Source organism: Meles meles, chromosome 7, assembly GCF_922984935.1.
Source record: "Meles meles chromosome 7, mMelMel3.1 paternal haplotype, whole genome shotgun sequence".
In the NCBI taxonomy this organism is placed as follows: domain Eukaryota; kingdom Metazoa; phylum Chordata; class Mammalia; order Carnivora; family Mustelidae; genus Meles; species Meles meles.
In genome coordinates this window covers 119,483,292-119,503,710 of record NC_060072.1, presented here as the reverse complement: position 1 = coordinate 119,503,710, position 20,419 = coordinate 119,483,292, and the positions used below count along the sequence as shown (strand labels likewise).

The following is a 20,419-nucleotide window of genomic DNA, read 5'->3' as shown; positions in this document are numbered from 1 at the left end:
GAGCCGTATGCAGAGTCATGTGTTTTAGCCATCATCTGAACTTCTCATGTGGGAGCTGAGCTATGACGAAGAGCAGGTCACCTCACCTCCACTCAGAGGTGAGGCAAAAAAGGTTCCTGCTCCCGGGCTCTGATCCTCCCCAGAAAATAACCTGACTTTGTTCCATAGCCCTACAAAATTTAGCCTGGAAAGTTTTTACATCAGATGCAACCAAACGTCCACCTCAGCCATTACAAAAAAGAAATCAGTCTTCACAGGACATCAGACTTCTTACAGCACAACTTCACCTCATGTAACAGTTGCTAGACAGACAGATTAGGCAAGATACTCTATGTATAAACCATTAAGCTATGAAGTTAGAAACAAGGGGTTTTCCAACAAACATAGTAGATTTAGCTATAGAACAACTGCTCTGCACTTTCTTTCTGACAATGATAAAATACCAGGTAATCCCCAACCATAATACTAGCAACTACCATTTATTACGTACTTAACTATGGACAGCTCCATTCTAGTTATTTGTGTACATTAACTCACACAGTCCCAAAGATAGCCCTCTGAGGTAGATGCTATTATTTCCTCCCTTTCTACTGATGAGAAAATGGAGGCTCAGAGAGCTTAATTAACCTATCCAGAGTCACTCAGCTAGTCCATGGTAAAGCCAGGGCCTCAGTGTAGGTATCCTGACTCCAAAGCTGTTGCCTTAGCCACTGTGCTCCTCTGTCTCCCTGTTTGTAAAGATAAAAATAATCTGTGGGGGCCCCGGGTGACTCGGTCAGTTAAGCATATGCCTTCTACCGCTCAGGTCATGATCTCCAGGTCCTGGATCAAGCCCTATGTTGGGCTTCCTGCTCAGCAGGGAGTCTGCTTCCCCCTCTCCCTCTACTCCTCCCCACCACTCCTGCTGTCTCTCTCTCCCTCTCTCAAATAAATAAAACCTTTTAAAAAAATAATCTGTATTATAGATTCTTATTTTCCAAGTGTCTCTAACAAGAGAACAAACATGTAGCTCATCTAAAAATGTTATGCAAGAATTTAAAATGTTAAAATAGAAATACTAGAACACATCCATTGTTTTACACCCCTCCCCTAGAAATTTACCTGGTACATTTGAGTATTTAATCATATTTCAGGCATCCCATTGGAAAGATACTGATAAACTGGAGAATTTCCAGAGATGAGTTAACAAGTGGGTAAGTGGAAAGGGTTCTAAAAACCATGTCCAATAAGGAATATTTGAAGGACCTGGGTATATTTAATCCACACCAGGGAAGTGTAAGGATACAGATGACAGCTCTTCATCAGCTTGAAAGCCTGGCTTTTAGCAAAGTTAGGCTTGCTCTGTGTGGCATCAGAGCACAGGCTAGGGCAGGAAATTGGGCATAATAACAGGTGAATTCTGGCTTAGTACTCAACCTATCTCTCCATAGAATTACTTTTTAAAAGAATCACTAACATGTATTGAGACCACACAGAGTTTTGCTGTATTATGTCATGTAACTGCTACAACAATCCAGTGAGGATGGATCTACATTTATTTATACACAAAAACACTGAGACTCAGAAAGATTAAGAAAATAGAGGCACTTGGGGGACTTAGTCATTTGAGCATCTAACTCTTGATTTCAGCTCAGGTCATGATCTCAGAGTCATGAAATTGAACCCTGCTTTGGGCTCCATATGCTCACTGCAAGTCTGCTTAAGATTCTCTCTCTTTCTTCTTATTCTCCCACCCCACTCCTGCCTCCCCTTCTCTCAAAATAAATAAATAAATAAAATCTTTTTTTAAAAAACTCATGGCAGAACCAGGTTTTGAACCCAAATTCATGATCCCCAGCAGAACCAAACTAGACCATCTTCCATAGGGCTGTCCAGCAGGTAATAACCTCCTTTTAATAAAGGAGCTTAAGCAAGAGAGTAGCTAAAGTCCAGGATGATATGAAATGAACTCTTACTGTACAAGAGGGCCTCTTAGATCCCTCCCAGTTCTAATATCTGATTATACTTTGAGAAAATATAACTCACCTTTTAAAAACTGTGCAACACTGAAATTACATTAGAAGAACTTACATTGAGTTTCTCAGTGCTTTCATTTTCATTCTTAGAAAGAACAGAGGAAAGAGCGAGATTTATCTTGATATTGAGTAGATAAATAGTATCACCATATTCCATAATTTTGCAATTAGCCATCCATTCAGCCAAAAAAGGTTTATTCGGCATTTTTGTAACCTACACTTCAATGGATAAAAGGCATAAATGGCACACAAGACTCAAGTTCCTACCTTATTGAAACTGATAGTCTTTAACCTATAAATTATAAATGACCTATAAATATAAATTAAAATTAAGATGAGAAATTAGGGTTGTCTGAAAGTATTCCACTTGGCTCCATGCTTCTCAAAATTTTCTACCAAAGTATCCCTAATAGCTGACAAGGATAAATGCCTTCTCTCCCAGGTCTAGGGAAGCAACTTGACATAAGCCTCTACAAGCAAGGAGCTTCTTTGACATTGTGGATTTTTCCTAACAAGCCACATGAATTTTGTCTTTTTCTCCATGGTATAATCTGTGTTTCAATATTAAAATGTTTTAAATTATTGTAACCACCATCACTAAAACTGAAACTACAAGAAAGCTTTGCATACCCACTAGAACATTGCCTTCTAGCTCCAGGAGTGCATACCTCCCAGTTTAATAAGCCAAGGCTGATAGCAATACCTCATATGGAAAGTTTTCTGCCCACTGAAAAAGGTCTTTTCAAGGAAACCTTAAAACCTTGTGGGTATGGGAAGGTTAGGTATTCATACTTATTAAGTCTTATATAAGGGAGATTTTATTTACTTTTCTTTCCTGTAACATTAATTTATCCTGCAGATGGTTAAGTATAGTGAAATATAGAAAAAGTACATAGGTAAAATAGGATAAGAAAAAAAATTAACTTGAATGAGTAGATGTACATTTACATGGGAGCCGGCCTTTCATGCAGTCAAAACTCCACTTACAACTTTTGACTTCCCAACAACTTAACTACTAATAGCCTACTGCTGACCAGAAGCCTTACCTATAACATAAAGTCAATTCATACATGTTTTTATGGTATATGTATTACATACTGCATTCTTACAACAGAGTAAGCAAGAGAAAAAGGTATTCAGACTTTTTGAAGTCTGAATCCCTTTGAAGGGAAAGAAAATACATTTACAGTACTGTAGGATATTTATCAAAAAACTTCTACGTGTTAAGTCAACCCATACAGTTCAAACCCATGTTGTTCAAGGGTCAACTGTAATTATTTTTAGCATTTGAGAATTATTTGAAGTTTTAAAGGTTAGCAGGAATATTATACACATATGCTGAGAAGATGCCCTTATGGGTTAGCACGTGTACTACAGAGGAAGGTTTTTTAGTCTTTATAACATTTCTGTCAGTTTTGAACTCAAAAATCAATATTCTAAATAAAATTGTATCACAAGATACATGATATCTCTTTTTAAATTGATACTATTTCTTTTAAGGACAATGTGGATACATAACTTGTATGTAATAATTCAGTGAATATAATTTTTTTGTTGTTGTTCAGGAGAGAAGCCATATGAATGCCCAAACTGCAAGAAACGTTTTTCCCATTCTGGTTCCTATAGCTCACACATAAGCAGTAAGAAGTGTATCAGCTTGATGCCTGTGAATGGGCGACCAAGAACAGGACTCAAGACACCTCAGTGTTCCTCACCATCTCTTTCGGCATCACCGGGCAGTCCCACGCGACCACAGATACGGCAAAAGTTAGAGAATAAGCCCCTTCAAGAGCAACTTTCTATAAACCAAATTAAAACTGAACCTGTGGATTATGAATTCAAACCCATAGTGGTTGCTTCAGGAATCAACTGTTCAGCCCCTTTACAGAATGGGGTTTTTAGTGGTGGTGGCCCATTACAGGCGACCAGTTCTCCTCAGGGTGTGGTGCAAGCTGTTGTTCTGCCAACAGTTGGTTTGGTGTCTCCCATAAGTATCAATTTAAGTGATATTCAGAATGTACTTAAAGTGGCAGTGGATGGTAATGTAATAAGGCAAGTTTTGGAGAATAATCAAGCCAATCTTGCATCCAAAGAACAAGAAACAATCAGTGCTTCATCCATACAGCAAGGTGGCCATTCTGTTATTTCTGCCATCAGTCTTCCTTTGGTTGATCAAGATGGAACAACCAAAATCATCATTAACTACAGTCTTGAGCAGCCTAGCCAACTTCAGGTTGTTCCTCAGAATTTAAAAAAAGAAAATCCAGTCCCCACAAACAGCTGCAAAAGTGAAAAGTTACCAGAAGATCTTACTGTTAAATCAGAGAAGGACAAAAGTTTTGAAGGAGGAGCGAACGATAGCACTTGCCTTCTGTGTGACGAATGTCCAGGAGATATTAATGCACTTCCAGAATTAAAGCACTATGACCTAAAGCAGCCTACTCAGCCTCCTCCACTCCCTGCCCCAGAAGCTGAGAAGCCCGAGTCCTCTGTTTCATCGGGTGGAGATGGCAATCTGTCTCCCAGTCAGCCACCTTTAAAGAACCTCTTGTCTCTTCTGAAAGCTTATTATGCTTTGAACGCACAACCAAGTGCAGAAGAGCTCTCAAAGATTGCTGACTCAGTAAATCTACCCCTGGATGTAGTAAAAAAGTGGTTTGAAAAGATGCAGGCTGGACAGATTTCAGTGCAGTCTTCTGAACCATCTTCTCCTGAACCCAGCAAAGGAAATATCCCTGCAAAGAATGATGAGCAGCCTCAATCTACAAATACAAATGAGCCCCCGGACAGCACAGTAAATCTACAAAGTCCCCTGAAGATGACTAACTCTCCAGTTTTACCAGCGGGATCCACCATCAATGGTTCCAGAAGTAGTCCATCATCCCCATCACCTCTAAACCTTTCCTCCTCCAGAAACACACAGGGTTACTTGTACACAGCAGAAGCCGCACAGGAAGAGCCACAAGTAGAACCTCTTGATCTTTCACTACCAAAGCAACAGGGAGAATTATTGGAAAGGTCAACGATCACTAGTGTTTACCAGAACAGTGTTTATTCTGTCCAGGAAGAACCCTTGAACTTGTCTTGCGCAAAAAAGGAGCCACAAAAGGACAGTTGTGTTACAGACTCGGAACCAGTTGTAAATGTAATCCCACCAAGTGCCAACCCCATAAATATTGCTATACCTACAGTCACTGCCCAGTTACCAACGATCGTGGCCATTGCTGACCAGAACAGTGTTCCATGCTTGCGAGCACTAGCTGCCAATAAGCAGACTATTCTGATTCCCCAGGTGGCTTACACGTACTCAACTACGGTCAGCCCTGCGGTCCAGGAACCACCCTTGAAAGTGATCCAGCCAAATGGGAATCAGGTAAAGAAAAGGCCCCCATACCAAAGCTATTTGCTAACATGCTAGTTTGACTTCTTTTGGTGAAATTTTTCGAATAAAACCAGTCTATGTGGAGCCAAGCAGGTTGTTAAATTTTTTTTATTTTTATATTCTATTTTTATTTTATTTATATTTTATTTATAATTTTTATTATAATATTTAATATATTATTAATATAATTTTGTTATATTTATAATTATATAGTTTTTATTAAATAAAACCAATTTTATTTTATTAAAATTTTTATTTATTTTTTTATTTTTTTATTTGGAAGGAAATAGATGAACATTTGCCTTAACTTTCGTAGCATCACGCCTTCAGTTTCTCACTAATCCTAGGTGTGGTTATCAGCTATCATTGTGCTATTCTCCTGGGGAAATGAGAAGTCTCAGCTAAAGACTTTACTATCTAAAGCTTGAGACATAAAAGAAAAATTGGAATATTCACCAATTGGATTTCTGTTTCTAGAGTTATATTCCCAAATGAGTAACAGCTCCTGCTGTATCATCAATACATGGAAATACATTCCCATTCACAGATCTGTCACACTAGCAAAACTGAGCTATTACTTTTTATGTGTTAACACCTGTATTTATTAAAGGCTTTAATTAAATGAGAATTAAGTATACAAAGAGCTCATCTAGTGAATTTGCTGATCACTTTGTGAGCTGTAAACTAAGACAGCATTCAGTCACAATTTATATACATGAGTCCATATATGCATTTTCCTCCTTACCTTCCCCCCAAAACCCATGATGTAGGTTTAGATAGAACCATTTTGTGTGACTATTGTGTGGCTCATTCTCCAGACTTTTTTTAGGTTACTAGCCTTGATGTCCTCAGTTTTTTTCATTGGTTTCTTATTGAATCAACCAAATACTAGAGATAAATTTGATCTTTCTTCCAAATATTTGCTATAGGTAGGTGCAGCTGAAATAATTACAACATCCTGTTCAAATATATATCTGCTGCTTTCTTCCCCCTTAAATATTACTACTGATTGGTTTACCTGCAGTGAATTCATCTAGACTCTCAGTGTATAAAACACTATGCACACCTTTGAATAATAAAGGAGGACCCACCAACATTTCACTTAATCATATGACCATGTCCCATAGCAATGAAAGTAGTCAAGTGGCTTTAGCACAAACTGGCAGCTCACAGACCACCCAGGCAAATGGCTGCACCTCTCCCACTTTGCAAACTATATGAAATGTTGTGAAAAGCCTTTGAGCTTTTAGACAGTTTGTGGGTTTAGAAGCAATAGAATGGAAAACTTTAGGAAAGACATAAGGATCTTGAAGGACCCTATTCCACTACCAGTAACTGTTTACCTACGTGAGAGCTTCCTACACAATATTACCACCCCGAGGCTGCCTGAAATATTTTTATACCACTGAAATTCTGAAGATTTATTTTGTCTAGCAGGTATTCTTGTTTCAAAATATAGACCCTCCTGCATTGTTTTGCTATAGAAAAGTGGTAGAGCAAAGCCCTCTCTTTTCAGAGAAACCATGGAGTTCCTATACCTCTGAACTTCTGGAGGATACAATTGAAAGACCACCTTTTAAAAATAGAATCTTCATTTTTGCCTAGTAAAACCCAGAAAGAAAAAAATGAAGGTAAATGAGGCAGTTAGAAATTGTTGATGATGTAGCAAACTCGTAAGTTAAAAATTTCTGCAAATTTCTCATTAAGTCACGATTCACTTGAAACCAGGTGAATTTTGTCACTGTACATGTTACATTCTTTCTTTTCATCAGTTGATCACTTGTTTTTATCATCATCATGACTGTATTGCCCCGACCTCGCTTTTTTTCTGTATCAACCGCCATATAGCATCTAGCCTTCCACCCTTGGACCCTGTCTGCAGCGATGAGCTTGCTTTCCTCAAGCTATTGAAAGTATAAATCAAATTAGTTTTGTTTTTTTTTTAAGATTTTTTATTTATTTATTTATTTGACAGAGAGAGAGATCACAAGTAGACAGAGAGGCAGGCAGAGAGAGAGAGAGAGGGAAGCAGGCTTGCTGTTGAGCAGAAAGCCCGATGCGGGACTCGATCGCAGGACCCTGAGATCATGACCTGAGCCGAAGGCAGCGGCTTAACCCACTGAGCCACCCAGGCGCCCCTCAAATTAGTTTTTTTAACCTGTGTTTTTTATATGTGTCTCTTGTTTACCTTTAATCTGAAATTAAATGTTCTTCTTTTCTTTCTTTAGGATGAAAGGCAAGACACTAGCTCAGAAGGAGTATCAAATGTAGAAGACCAGAATGACTCTGATTCTACACCACCCAAAAAGAAAATGCGGAAGACAGAAAATGGAATGTATGCTTGTGATTTGTGTGATAAGATATTCCAAAAGAGTAGCTCACTACTGAGACATAAATACGAACACACAGGTATGTCGATGAACCCGACAACTTTTGAAAAATGACTCTGTAACCCTTTCCGCAAACCGAAGTGCTTTCAAAAGCCTTCTGAGGATTTTGTGTCATGGCTGTGTTCTTATTTTGCAGGTAAGAGGCCGCACGAGTGTGGAATCTGTAAAAAGGCATTTAAACACAAACATCATTTGATTGAACACATGCGGTTGCATTCTGGAGAAAAGCCCTATCAATGTGACAAATGTGGGAAGCGTTTCTCACACTCTGGGTCTTATTCTCAACACATGAATCATCGCTACTCCTACTGCAAGCGAGAGGCTGAGGAGCGGGATAGCACGGAGCAGGAAGAGGCGGGACCGGAAGTCCTGGCCAGCGAGCATGCTGGGGCCCGGGCATCTCCCTCGCAGGCCGACTCTGACGAGAGAGAGAGTCTGACGAGGGAAGAGGATGAAGACAGTGAAAAAGAGGAAGAGGAGGAGGAGGACAAAGAGATGGAAGAACTGCAGGAAGAGAAAGAATGTGAAAAACCGCAAGGGGAGGAGGAAGAGGAGGAGGAGGAAGACGAGATGGAGGAGGAGGAGGGGGAAGAGGCAGAGAATGAGGGAGAAGAGGCAAAAACTGAAGGTCTGATGAAGGAAGAGGAAGCTGTAAATCAAGCGTGCAGCTTAGAACAAAAAGTGAGCAAGAAGAGTGAGCAGGTGTCTGAAGAAAAAACAAATGAAGCCTAATAGTTTTTCTAGAAGGAAAATACATTCTAATTGGTAATGAAGTTTGTTCTATATTATACATGCTTTTCATGGAAACACAGTAACCTGTATACTGTGGTTTCTGTTCACTACTGTGTAAAGTAAAAATTTAAAAAAATATACAAAATACAAAAAAAAAAAAAAAAACCACACACACACACACACACACACACACAAAATCCGGGTGTGCCTGATCTCAGACCTAGTAATTTTTCATGCATTTTTCAAAGTTAGGAACAAGTTTGTAACACGAAGCAGATTAGAAAACTTTAATGACTCAGAAAGCAAAGATTTAATAGGTTAAAGGAAACTGATTAATTAGATAAGCATCTGGCATTGTTTCTTTTTGTCAGTATTATCACTCTTACGTTGGTTTATTCTTAAGCTGTACAATTGGGAGAAATTTTATAATTTTTTATTGGTAAACATATGCTAAATCCGCTTCAGTATTTTATTATGTTTTTTAAAATGTGAGAACTTCTGCACTACAAAATTCCCTTCACAGAGGAGTATAATGCAGTTCCAAACCATGCTAACTACCTTTTATAAATTCAATCTAGAAGGTAGTAATTTCTAATATTTAGACATCATAGTGGAGTATTATCATTTCAAGTGTATTGTTAGCCTTAAGAAAGCAGCCGATAGAAGAACTGAAGTTTCTTACTCATGTGGTTTAAAATGGAGTTCAGAAGATTGTCATTGAGTTCTGATTGCAGGGACTTAACAGTGTTAATCCTGGGAAGGGTAGCAGTCGTCAGAATCAGTGTTCGTAATTGTGTTTGAGTATGTGGTGACAAATATGAAGGATATGATATGAAGCTTTGTATCTCCTTTGGCCTTAAGCAAGACCTGTGTGCTGTAAGTGCCATTTATCAGTATTTTCAAGGCCCTAACCCGCCTTCGTTCGATGTGTGGCCTACAATAACTAGCATTTGTTGATTTGTTTATTGTATCAAAATTCCAAATAAAACTTAAAACCACTGACTCTGTCAGAGAAACCTAAACACTGGGACATTTCACCCTTTAATTCCTCAGTATTCATTTTATGTTAATTGACTTTCAAAATTTCTCTACAGAAATGAAAGGGAAATTTTCTAATCTGCTCTATCCATGTACTTGCATTTCAGACATGGACATGCCATTGTTATTTGGCTCATAACTGTTTCCAAATGTTAGTTATTATGGACCCAGTTTATTAACAACGTTAGCTGATTTTTACCTATCAGTATTATTTTATTTCTTTTAGTTTATAGATCTGTGCAACATTTTTGTACTGTATGTCTTCAAACCTGGCAGTATTAATACCCTTCTTACTGACATGTACTTTTAGTTTTAGAAAACTTTTATATTTATGTGTCTTATTTTTATATTTCTTTATTTATTACACAGTGTAGTGTATAATACTGTAGTTTGTATTAATACAATAATATATTTTAGTATGAAAATTTGGAAAGTTGATAAGATTTAAAGTAGAGATGCAATTGGTTCTCTTGCATTGAGATTTGATTTAACAGTGTTATGTTAACATTTATACTTGCCTTGGACTGTAGAACAGAACTTAAACGGGAATGTATTAGTTTTACAACTACAATCAAGTCATTTTACCTTTACCCAGTTTTTAATCTAAAACTCTTAAATTTTGAAATTCACTGTGTGACTAATAGCATGATGCTCTGCAGTTTTATTAAGAGATTAGCCTAACCATGAAACTCTCATCTCCTTAGTAAGCCAAATTAGGATAACCTTATATAAACAGTGTTGGGAACAATGTTTAACATTTTGTGCCAATTTGTTCCTGTATTCATGTATGTAAGTTACAAATCTGATTCTTCATTTTTAAGTTCCTTGTTACACCATGGTCATTTTCTAGTTTTTTACCAGACTCCCCCATCTCACAATAAAATGCATCAACAAGCCTGACCTACTGTCATTCTGTTCATTATTACCAAGATTTTCTTTGGAAATCTCTCTGTGAAATGGGATATTGCACAGTCATCTTGTACTCAGTTTATCTTGGGCTGAATATGGGTAACAAACTAAACATTTTAGACATTCACCACTAAACTGTGGACTTCCCTGTGGCCGAATGTTTCTGGGAAGATCAGAGTTGGCAACTAAAGGCTTCCTCAGAGGTTGTTCCATCTTCCTGAAACCCTAACCGCAACCCCTCATGATCTTGTGACTTCTCATCCTCAGGTCACTTCAGGAAATCCTGGGTGTAGATGCCTTTCCTCTGTACGTTCCTTGTACCTTTCTTGCCATAGCTCTTACACAGTTATTTATATTCCCTCCCTACTAGGAACTGAACCGTATCTGCCAGAGTCACTCTAACACCCCCAACACCTAGCAGAGTGCCTGGCACTAGAGGTACAAGAGATTTTATTGAAAGAAAATGTTATTTGCATATTAACAGAGCTCAGCTATGTCTTTACTACTCTTTTGCCTCTAATCCAAGAATATGCATATTAAATTATTCCAGCAATCTAATATTTTTCTTACTCATGTCCTATTAAACATTTGACACCATAGACAGTAAATTATGCCACCCTTTTCAATAGAATGCCTTAAGATTCTGATGAGAGAATTTATCTCTAGGTGTCTTTCTGGTGCTTACCCTCCTGGTACATGATACAGGCATTCAAGGCCTATGGAAATGACTGCTTCTAGTATGAACGATGCGACCAATTCTAGGGGACTCTATTTTAGGACTCACTTCTGTTCCTATGACCCCACATTCCTAAGTACTCATTAATGTTGCTTCATTTCTTCTGTCACTGAGAATAGTTACCCAATGAACAAACTCACCATGTAGGGTTAGGAACTAAGAATAAGTAACCTTTCCTGGGAGGCATTTATACAGCAATCCCTGTAATAAGAAGTTCAAAGAAGACAGTGCTTGGTACATATGGATAAATGGCTAACAAAAGCAGCTAGCCATTATCAGAGAAGTTTTGGAAAGGAAGACAAGTGAACACTTCCCAATATTTACTTAAATCACATAACAACAAGAGGGCTGTATGTTATTTACTTGTGCCTTGCAAAGGTGCTTTACTACTATTACCAAAATTAATCTTCACAAAATATATATAAAAACGATGTGTCTATGAGCACACACAAACATATTAGTAGCAGAATAATGATTTAAACACAGGACTATCTGGCTTTAAATCCATGTTCTTAACTAGCCTGTATCACATCTCATATAAGAATAGCTCACATTATGTTTAAACTCAAACCTGGCCTTAAAGAATATGGGAAGAAAATGTCAGCAAAACCAATATACTTTTCATAACAGGATGAAAAGGGAAAAGAGGGGCATGAGATTTTTCAGTCTGTGTGCAAACTTAAAATTAGCCTTGAAAACATGAAGCTGCAGTAACTTAGATTTCTCCTCTTAAGATCAAGGGAAGATGTATCAGGACAATCACAATATGGACTTTGTCTCTGAACCTTCTGCTTCAATGAACAAATACATTCCAGTCAACACAGCAGAATATACATTTTTTTTCCAGTAGCACATGGAACATTCATAAAAAGAAACCATATTATGGGCCGTAAAACAACTCTCAAATTCAAAAGAATTGCAAATAAAATGTTTTCTCAGACTGTAAATAAACTAGAAATCCATAACAGAAATATATCTATAAAATCCCCCCAAATTATTGGAAATAAACACATTTTTAAGTAACCCGTGGGTTAAAAAACAATTATAAAATAGAGTGAACTAAATGAAAATGAAAATGCACTATATCAAAACTTCTAGTGTGCAGCAAAAACAGTGCATATAAGAAAATTTATAGTATTAAATGCTTACATGAAAAAAAATCAAGGGTTCAAGTTATCTAACCTTCTACCTTAAGAACCAGAAAAAGAATAAAATTAAACCTAAACCAAGCAGAAAGAAGGCAATAATAAAAGACAAATTAATGGCATAGGAAACAGAAAAATCATAAATCAGTGAAAAAATCAACGAAATCAGAATCTGATTCTTCAAGAAGATTAATAAATTGATAAACTCCCAGCCAAGTAAAAAAAGGAGACGCAAATTGCCAGTATCAAGAATGAGAGAGAAGACATCTTTGCACATCCTACAGACTAAGAATAAGAATAAAACATGAACTTTATCCCAATGAATTTGACAACTTTGATGACAATTTCTTGAAAGATCCAAAATACCAAAACTCACTAAAGAAGAAATAGATAGCCTCAATAGTCCAATGTCAAAGAAGTTAAATTTCTAGTTAAAAATCTCCCCCACAAAAACTCCAGGCCCAGACTGCTTCATTGGTGAATTCTACCAAACACATAAGGAAGATATCATACCAATTCTACATAAACTCAGTGAGAAAATTTAAAAAGGAGAAAACACTTCCCACATTAGTCTGTGAAGCCAGCATTAACCTGATATCAAAACCAGGAAATGACATTACGAGAAACAAAAACTACACACCAACATCTCTCATGAATATTGATGAAAAATCCTTAACAAAATATTAGGCAATCAATTTGAAGAGTGTATCAAAAGGAAAATATCTCACGACCAAGTGAGATTTATCCCGGGATTGCAAGGTTGATTTGGAATTGAATTCAAAATTCATTTAATGTAAGGCATCATATTTCACCATATTTACAGAAAGAAAAAGAAAGCTCATGTAATCATCTCAATAGGCATAAAAGCAGCATCTGACAAAACTCAACATCAAGTCATAAAAATTCTCAGCAATCTAGGAATAGAGGATATTTCCTAAACATAAGTTTCCTAAACCTAATTTCCTAAAAGTCATCTCACAAGAAACCTATAGTTAATATCATACTCAAATACAAGAAATTCTTTCTCTTTCAATTATGAACAAGGCAAGAATGTCTGCTCTCACACTTTAATTAAACATTACACCAGAGTTTACACCAGGTGCAACATAACAAGAAAAATAAAAGGCACACAGATGGGGGGAAAAAAGTAAAACTGTATCTGCAGACAGCTTGGTTGTCTATGAGGAAAACAAGGAATTTGCAAAAAACCAACTAGAAATGGTGAGAGCAAGTTTACAGGATACAAGGTCATTATACAAAATATTCTACTACTTAGTAGTGATAAAAATGGAAATAAAAATCTAAAAAAAAAGTACCATCAAAAAACTGAAATACTGGGGCACCTGGGTGGCTCAGTGGGTTAAGCCGCTGCCTTCGGCTCAGGTCATGATCTCGGGATCCTGGGATCGAGTCCCGCATCGGGCTCTCTGCTCAGCGGAGAGCCTGCTTCCCTTCCTCTCTCTCTGCCTGCCTCTCTTGTGATTTCTCTCTGTCAAATAAATAAAATCTTTAAAAAAAAAAAAAACTGAAATACTTAGGGATAATTTAACAAAATTCATGCACACACCAAAAAAACCCTGTGCCCTGAAAACCACAAGACATTGCTGAAAAAAAACTAAAGATGCAAAGAAATTAAGAGATGTTTCTTCTTTATGGGTTAGAAAATTCAATATATTAGGGTGTCAATCCTACCCAGATTTATCTACTGATTCAATACAATTTCAGTGGAAATCCCAGCCATATAATTGTAGAAATGAACATGCAAAAGACTTCAAGTAGGCAAAACAATTTTTAAAAGGAATAAAGTTGGAGGAATTACACTACCTTATTTCTAGAGTTACTATAAAGCTAGAGTGACTATAAAGTAGTCAATACAGAATATTATTGGCATGAGAATAAACATATAAATTGAGAAAACAGGATTGAGAGTTGAGAAGAGACGCACACGTTGACAGTCAATTATTGCCAAAGATGCCATGATAACCCATATTTTCAAAATATAGTACTGGTATAAATATACATATGCAGGAAAATGAACTTGATCTCTACCTCATACCATACACAGAAATTGTTTTAAAATGGATTATAGACCTAAATATAAGAGCTAAAATTGTAAATCTTGAAAACAAATTCTTTGTAAATTTGGAGTAAGAGTTCCAAAATAAGACATAAGAAAGATAAATGAATCATAAAGAAAAAGTTGACAAATAGAACTTCACAAAAATTTTAAACTTTTGCCCTGTAAAAGACACTGTTAAGAAAATCAAAAGAGAAGACATAGATTGGGAGAAAATATTTGCAAACATGTATTATGCACCCAAGGGAGATGAAAACATACATCCACACAAAAACCTGTATACCATGTTTATAGCAGCACAGTTTATGATAGCTTAAAACTGGAAACAAACCCATTGTCAATCAACTGATGAATAGATAAATATGGTGTACCCATAGAATTAAATATTATTTGACAATAAAAGGAATGAAGTATTGATGCATGCTACAACATGGATACACCTTGAAAACTTTATGCTAAGTGAAAGAAGGTAGTCACAAAATACTACATGTTCTCTTATTGCACTCTATGAAATGTCCAAAATAGGAAAGTAGGTTAGTGGTTGTCTAGGGCTAGAAGTGTAGAGAGAAAGGATAGTGACTGCTAATGGTATGGGTTTCTTTTGGGGATAATGAAAGTGTTCTAAATTAGATTATGGTGATATTTGCACAAGTCTGTGAATATACTAACGACTATGGAACTGTACACTTCAAATGGGTAACTTTATGATACATGAATTACATCTCAACAAAACTGTTAAAAAATATGTGTATGTAATGTTGAATATATAAAGAACTATGCAACTCAATAATAAGACAACCCCCAGGGGAGGAGTCAAGATGGCGGAGAAGTAGCAGGCTGAGACTACATCTGGTAGCAGGAGATCAGCTCGATAACTTATCTAAACATTGCAAACACCTACAAATCCAATGGGAGATCGAAGAGAAGAAGAACAGCAATTCTAGAAACAGAAAATCAACCACTTTCGGAAAGGTAGGACTGGCGGAGAAGTGAATCCAAAACGACGTGAAGATAGACCGCGGGAGGAGGGGCCAGCTCCCGGCAAGCGGCGGAGCAACGGAGCACAAAATCAGGACTTTTAAAAGTCTGTTCCACTGAGGGACATTGCTCCAGAGGCTAAACCGGGGTGAAGCCCACGCGGGGTCAGCGTGGGCCCAGGTCCCGCAGGGTCACAGAAGGATCGGGGGTGTCGGAGTGTCGCAGAGCTCGCAGATATTAGAACGGAGACGCCGGCTACAGAGACAGAGCCAAGGACTGAACTCTCAGCTCGGGGTTACCTTGAACCAGTCAGAGGCTCGGTAAACTCGGAGCGCAGCTGGAGGCTGGGGATACGGGAGTGATTGGGTGCTGTTCTCTGGGGTCGCACTGAGGAGGGGGGTCCCAGACTCTGGGCTCCTCTGGGCCGGAGACTGGGAGGACGCCATTTTCATTCCCGTCCTCCGTAACTCTACGGAAAGCATTCAGGGAGCAAAAGCTCCCAAAAGCGAACCCGAGCCGATTACTTAGTCCGGCCCCCGGTAAGGGCGGTGCAGTTCCGCATCGGGCAAAGACACTTGAGAGTCACTACAACAGGCCCCTCCCCTAGAAGATCAACAAAATACCCAGCCAGGATGAAGTTCATCTATCAAGGAAAGCAGGTTCAATACCTAGGACAGCAGCAGAATTCCAGAGGAGGAGAAAGCAAAGCACGGAACTCATGGCTTTCTCCCCATGATTCTTTAGTCTTGCGGTTAATTCAATTTTTTTTTCAAATTTTTTTTCTTTGTTTTTTTTTCTTCTACCTAATTTTTTTAAAACTTTTACCCTTTTCTTTTTAAACGTTTTTTGACTAGTTTATCTAAAATATATATTTTTTCTTTCTTTTTTTATATTTTTTTCTTTATTTGTTTTCTTTTTTTAATTTTTTTCTTTTTTTTCTGAACCTCTTTTTATCCCCTTTCTCCCCCCCACAATATGGGGTCTCTTCTGATTTGGTTACAGCGAATTTTTCTGGGGTCTTTGACACCCTTTTAGTATTTTATTTGATCCTTCATATCCTCTTATCTGGACAAAATGACAAGGCAGAGAAAATCACCACAAACAAAAGAACAAGAGGCAGTACCAAAGGCTGAGGACCTAATCAACACGGACATTGGTAATATGTCAGATCTAGAGTTCAGAATGACAATTCTGAAGGTTCTAGCCAGGCTCGAAAAAGGCATGGAAGATATTAGAGAAACGCTCTCTGAAGATATAAAAGCCCTTTCTGGAGAAAGTAAAGAACTAAAATCTAACCAAATTGAAATCAAAAAGCTATTAATGAGGTGCAATCAAAAATGGAGGCTCTCACTGCTAGGATAAATGAGGCAGAAGAAAGAATTAGTGATATAGAAGACCAAATGACAGAGAATAAAGAAGCTGAGCAAAAGAGGGACAAAGAGCTACTGGACCACGAGGGGAGAATTCGAGAGATAAGTGACACCATAAGACGAAACAACATTAGAATAATTGGGATTCCAGAAGAAGAAGAAAGAGAGAGGGGAGCAGAAGGTCTATTGGAGAGAATTATTGTAGAGAATTTCCCTAATATGGCAAAGGGAACAAGCATCAAAATCCAGGAGGTGCAGAGAACCCCCCTCAAAATCAACAAGAATAAGCCCACACCCCGTCACCTAATAGTAAAATTTACAAGTCTTAGTGACAAAGAGAAAATCCTGAAAGCAGCCCGGGAAAAGAAGTCTGTAACATACAATGGTAAAAATATTAGATTGGCAGCAGACTTATCCACAGAGACATGGCAGGCCAGAAAGAGCTGGCATGATATATTCAGAGCATTAAATGAGAAAAACATGCAGCCAAGAATACTATATCCAGCTAGGCTATCATTGAAAATAGAAGGAGAGATAAAAAGCTTCCAGGACAAACAAAAACTGAAATAATTTGTAAACACCAAACCAGCTCTACAGGAAATATTGAAAGGGGCCCTCTAAGCAAAGAGAGAGCCTAAAAGTAGTAGATTAGAAAGGTACAGAGACAATATACAGTAACAGTCACCTTACAGGCAATAGAATGGCACTAAATTCATATCTCTCAATAGTTACCCTGAATGGTAATGGGCTAAATGCCCCAATCAAAAGACACGGGGTATCAGAATGGATAAAAAAACAAAACCCATCTATATGTTGCCTACAAGAAACTCATTTCAGATGCAAAGACACCTCCAGATTTAAAGTGAGGGAGTGGAAAATAATTTACCATGCTAATGGGCATCAGAAGAAAGCTGGAGTGGAAATCCTTATATCAGATCAATTAGATTTTAAGCCAAAGACTATAATAAGAGATGAGGAAGGACACTATATCCTACTCAAAGGGTCTGTCCAACAAGAAGATCTAACAATTTTAAATATCTATGCCCCTAACATGGGAGCAGCCAACTATATAAACCAATTAATAACAAAATCAAAGAAACACATCAACAATAATACAATAATAGTAGGGGACTTTAACACTCCCATCACTGAAATGGACAGATCATCTAAGCAAAAGATCAACAAGGAAATAAAGGCCTTAAATGACACACTGGACTTGATGGACATCACAGATATATTCAGAACATTTCATCCCAAAGCAACAGAATACACATTTTTCTCTAGTGCACCTGGAACATTCTCCAGAATAGATCACATCCTGGGTCACAAATCAGGTCTCAACCGGTATCAAAAGATTAGGATCATTCCCTGCATATTTTCAGACCACAATGCTCTGAAGCTAGAACTCAATCACAAGAGGAAAGCTGGAAAGAACCCAAATACATGGAGACTAAACAGCATCCTTCTAAAAAAAGAATGGGTCTTCCAATTTTTTTTTTTATAAACATATAATGTATTTTTGGAAGGGGAGGCTAACCATAAGAGACTATGGACTCTGAAAAACAACCTGAGGGTTTTGAAGGGTCAGGGGTGGGAGGTTGGGGGAACAGGTGGTGGGTAATAGGGAGGGCATGTTTTGCATGGAGCACTGGGTGTTGTGCAAAAACAATGAATACTGTTACGCTGAAAAAATAAATAAATTAAATTCTGGAAATCAAAAAGAATGAATGGGTCAACCAGGAAATTAAAGAAGAATTGAAAAAATAAATGATAATGAAAACACAACAGTTCAAAATCTGTGGGACACAGCAAAGGCAGTCCTGAGAGGAAAATATATAGTGGTACAAGCCTTTCTCAAGAAACAAGAAAGGTCTCAAATACACAACCTAACCCTACACCTAAAGGAGCTGGAGAAAGAACAAGAAAGAAACCCTAAACCCAGCAGGAGAAGAGAAATCATAAAGATCAGAGCAGAAATCAATGAAATAGAAACCAAAAAAAAAAACAATAGAAAAAATCAATGAAACTAGGAGCTGGTTCTTTGAAAGAATCAGTAAGATTGATAAACCCCTGGCCAGACTTATCAAAAAGAAAAGAGAAAGGACCCAAATAAATAAAATCATGAATGAAAGAGGAGAGATCACAACTAGCACCAAAGAAATACAGACAATTATAAGAACATACCGTGAGCAACTCTACGCCAAGAAATTTGACAATCTGGAAGAAATGGATGCATTCCTAGAAACATATAAACTACCACAACTGAACCAGGAAGAAATAGAAAACCTGAACAGGCCCATAACCAGTAAGGAGATTGAAACAGTCATCAAAAATCTCCAAAAAAACAAAAGCCCAGGGCCTGAAGGCTTCCCAGAGGAATTCTACCAAACATTTAAAGAACTAATTCCTATTCTCCTGAAACTCTTCCAAAAAATAGAAATGGAAGGAAAACTTCCAAACTCATTTTATGAGGCCAGCAACACCTTGATCCCAAAACCAGACAAAGATCCCACCAAAAAAGAGAACTACAGACCAATATCCTTGATGAACACAGATGCAAAAATTCTCACCAAAATACTAGCCAATAGGATTCAACAGTACATTAAAAAGATTATTCACGGGGCGCCTGGGTGGCTCAGTGGTTTAAGTCTCTGCCTTCAGCTCAGGTCGTGATCTCAGGGTCCTGGGATCGAGCCCCGCATTGGGCTCTCTGCTCAGTGGGGAGCCTGTTTCTCCCTCTCTCTCTGCCTGCCTCTCTGCCTACTTGTGACCTCTCTCTCTGTCAAATAAATAAATAAAATATTAAAAAAAAAAAAGATTATTCACCACGACCAAGTGGGATTTATTCCAGGGCTGCAAGGTTGGTTCAACATCCGCAAATCAATCAATGTGATACAACACATTAATAAAAGAAAGAACAAGAACCATATGATACTCTCAATAGATGCTGAAAAAGCATTTGACAAAGTACAGCATCCCTTCCTAATCAAAACTCTTCAAAGTGTAGGGGTAGAGGGCACATACCTGAATATTATCAAAGCCATCTGTGAAAAACCCACAGCAAATATCATTCTCAATGGAGAAAAACTGAAAGCTTTTCCATTAAGGTCAGGAACACGGGATATCCATTATCACTACTGCTATTCAACATAGTACTAGAAGTCCTAGCCTCAGCAATCAGACAACAAAAGGAAATTAAAGGCATCCAAATTGGCAAAGAAGAAGTCAAACTATCACTCTTCACAGATGATATGATACTATATGTGGAAAACCCAAAAGACTCCACTCCAAAATTACTTGAACTTGTACAGGAATTCAGTAAAGTGTCAGGATATGAAATCAATGCACAGAAATCAGTTGTATTTCTCTACACCAACAACAAGACAGAAGAAAGAGAAATTAAGGAGTCAATCCCATTTACAATTGCACCCAAAAGTATAAGATACCTAGGAATAAACCTAACCAAAGAGGCTAAGAATCTATATGCAGAAAACCATAAAGTACTCATGAAAGAAATTGAGGAAGACACAAAGAAATGGAAAAATGTTCCATGCTCATGGATTGGAAGAATAAATATTGTGAAAATGTCCATGCTACCCAAAGCAATCTACACATTTAATGCAATCCCTATTAAAATACCATCCATT

General features: G+C 37.6%; 1 protein-coding gene across 4 annotated transcripts in view; it reads left to right on the top strand.

Annotated features, from left to right (window-relative positions):
- Window positions 1–10,457, top strand: part of ZEB1 (zinc finger E-box binding homeobox 1) — a 197,214-nt gene extending 186,757 nt beyond the window's left edge. For all 4 annotated transcript variants that reach the window (XM_046011951.1, XM_046011949.1, XM_046011950.1 and 1 more), the window contains exons 7-9: window positions 3,581–5,388; window positions 7,626–7,806; window positions 7,924–10,457. In XM_046011951.1, the coding sequence (XP_045867907.1) occupies window positions 3,581–5,388; window positions 7,626–7,806; window positions 7,924–8,519 (2,585 nt within the window). In that variant the 3' untranslated portion in view covers window positions 8,520–10,457. The remainder of the gene's footprint in view (window positions 1–3,580; window positions 5,389–7,625; window positions 7,807–7,923) is intronic.
- The last annotated feature ends 9,962 nt before the right edge of the window (window positions 10,458–20,419 follow it).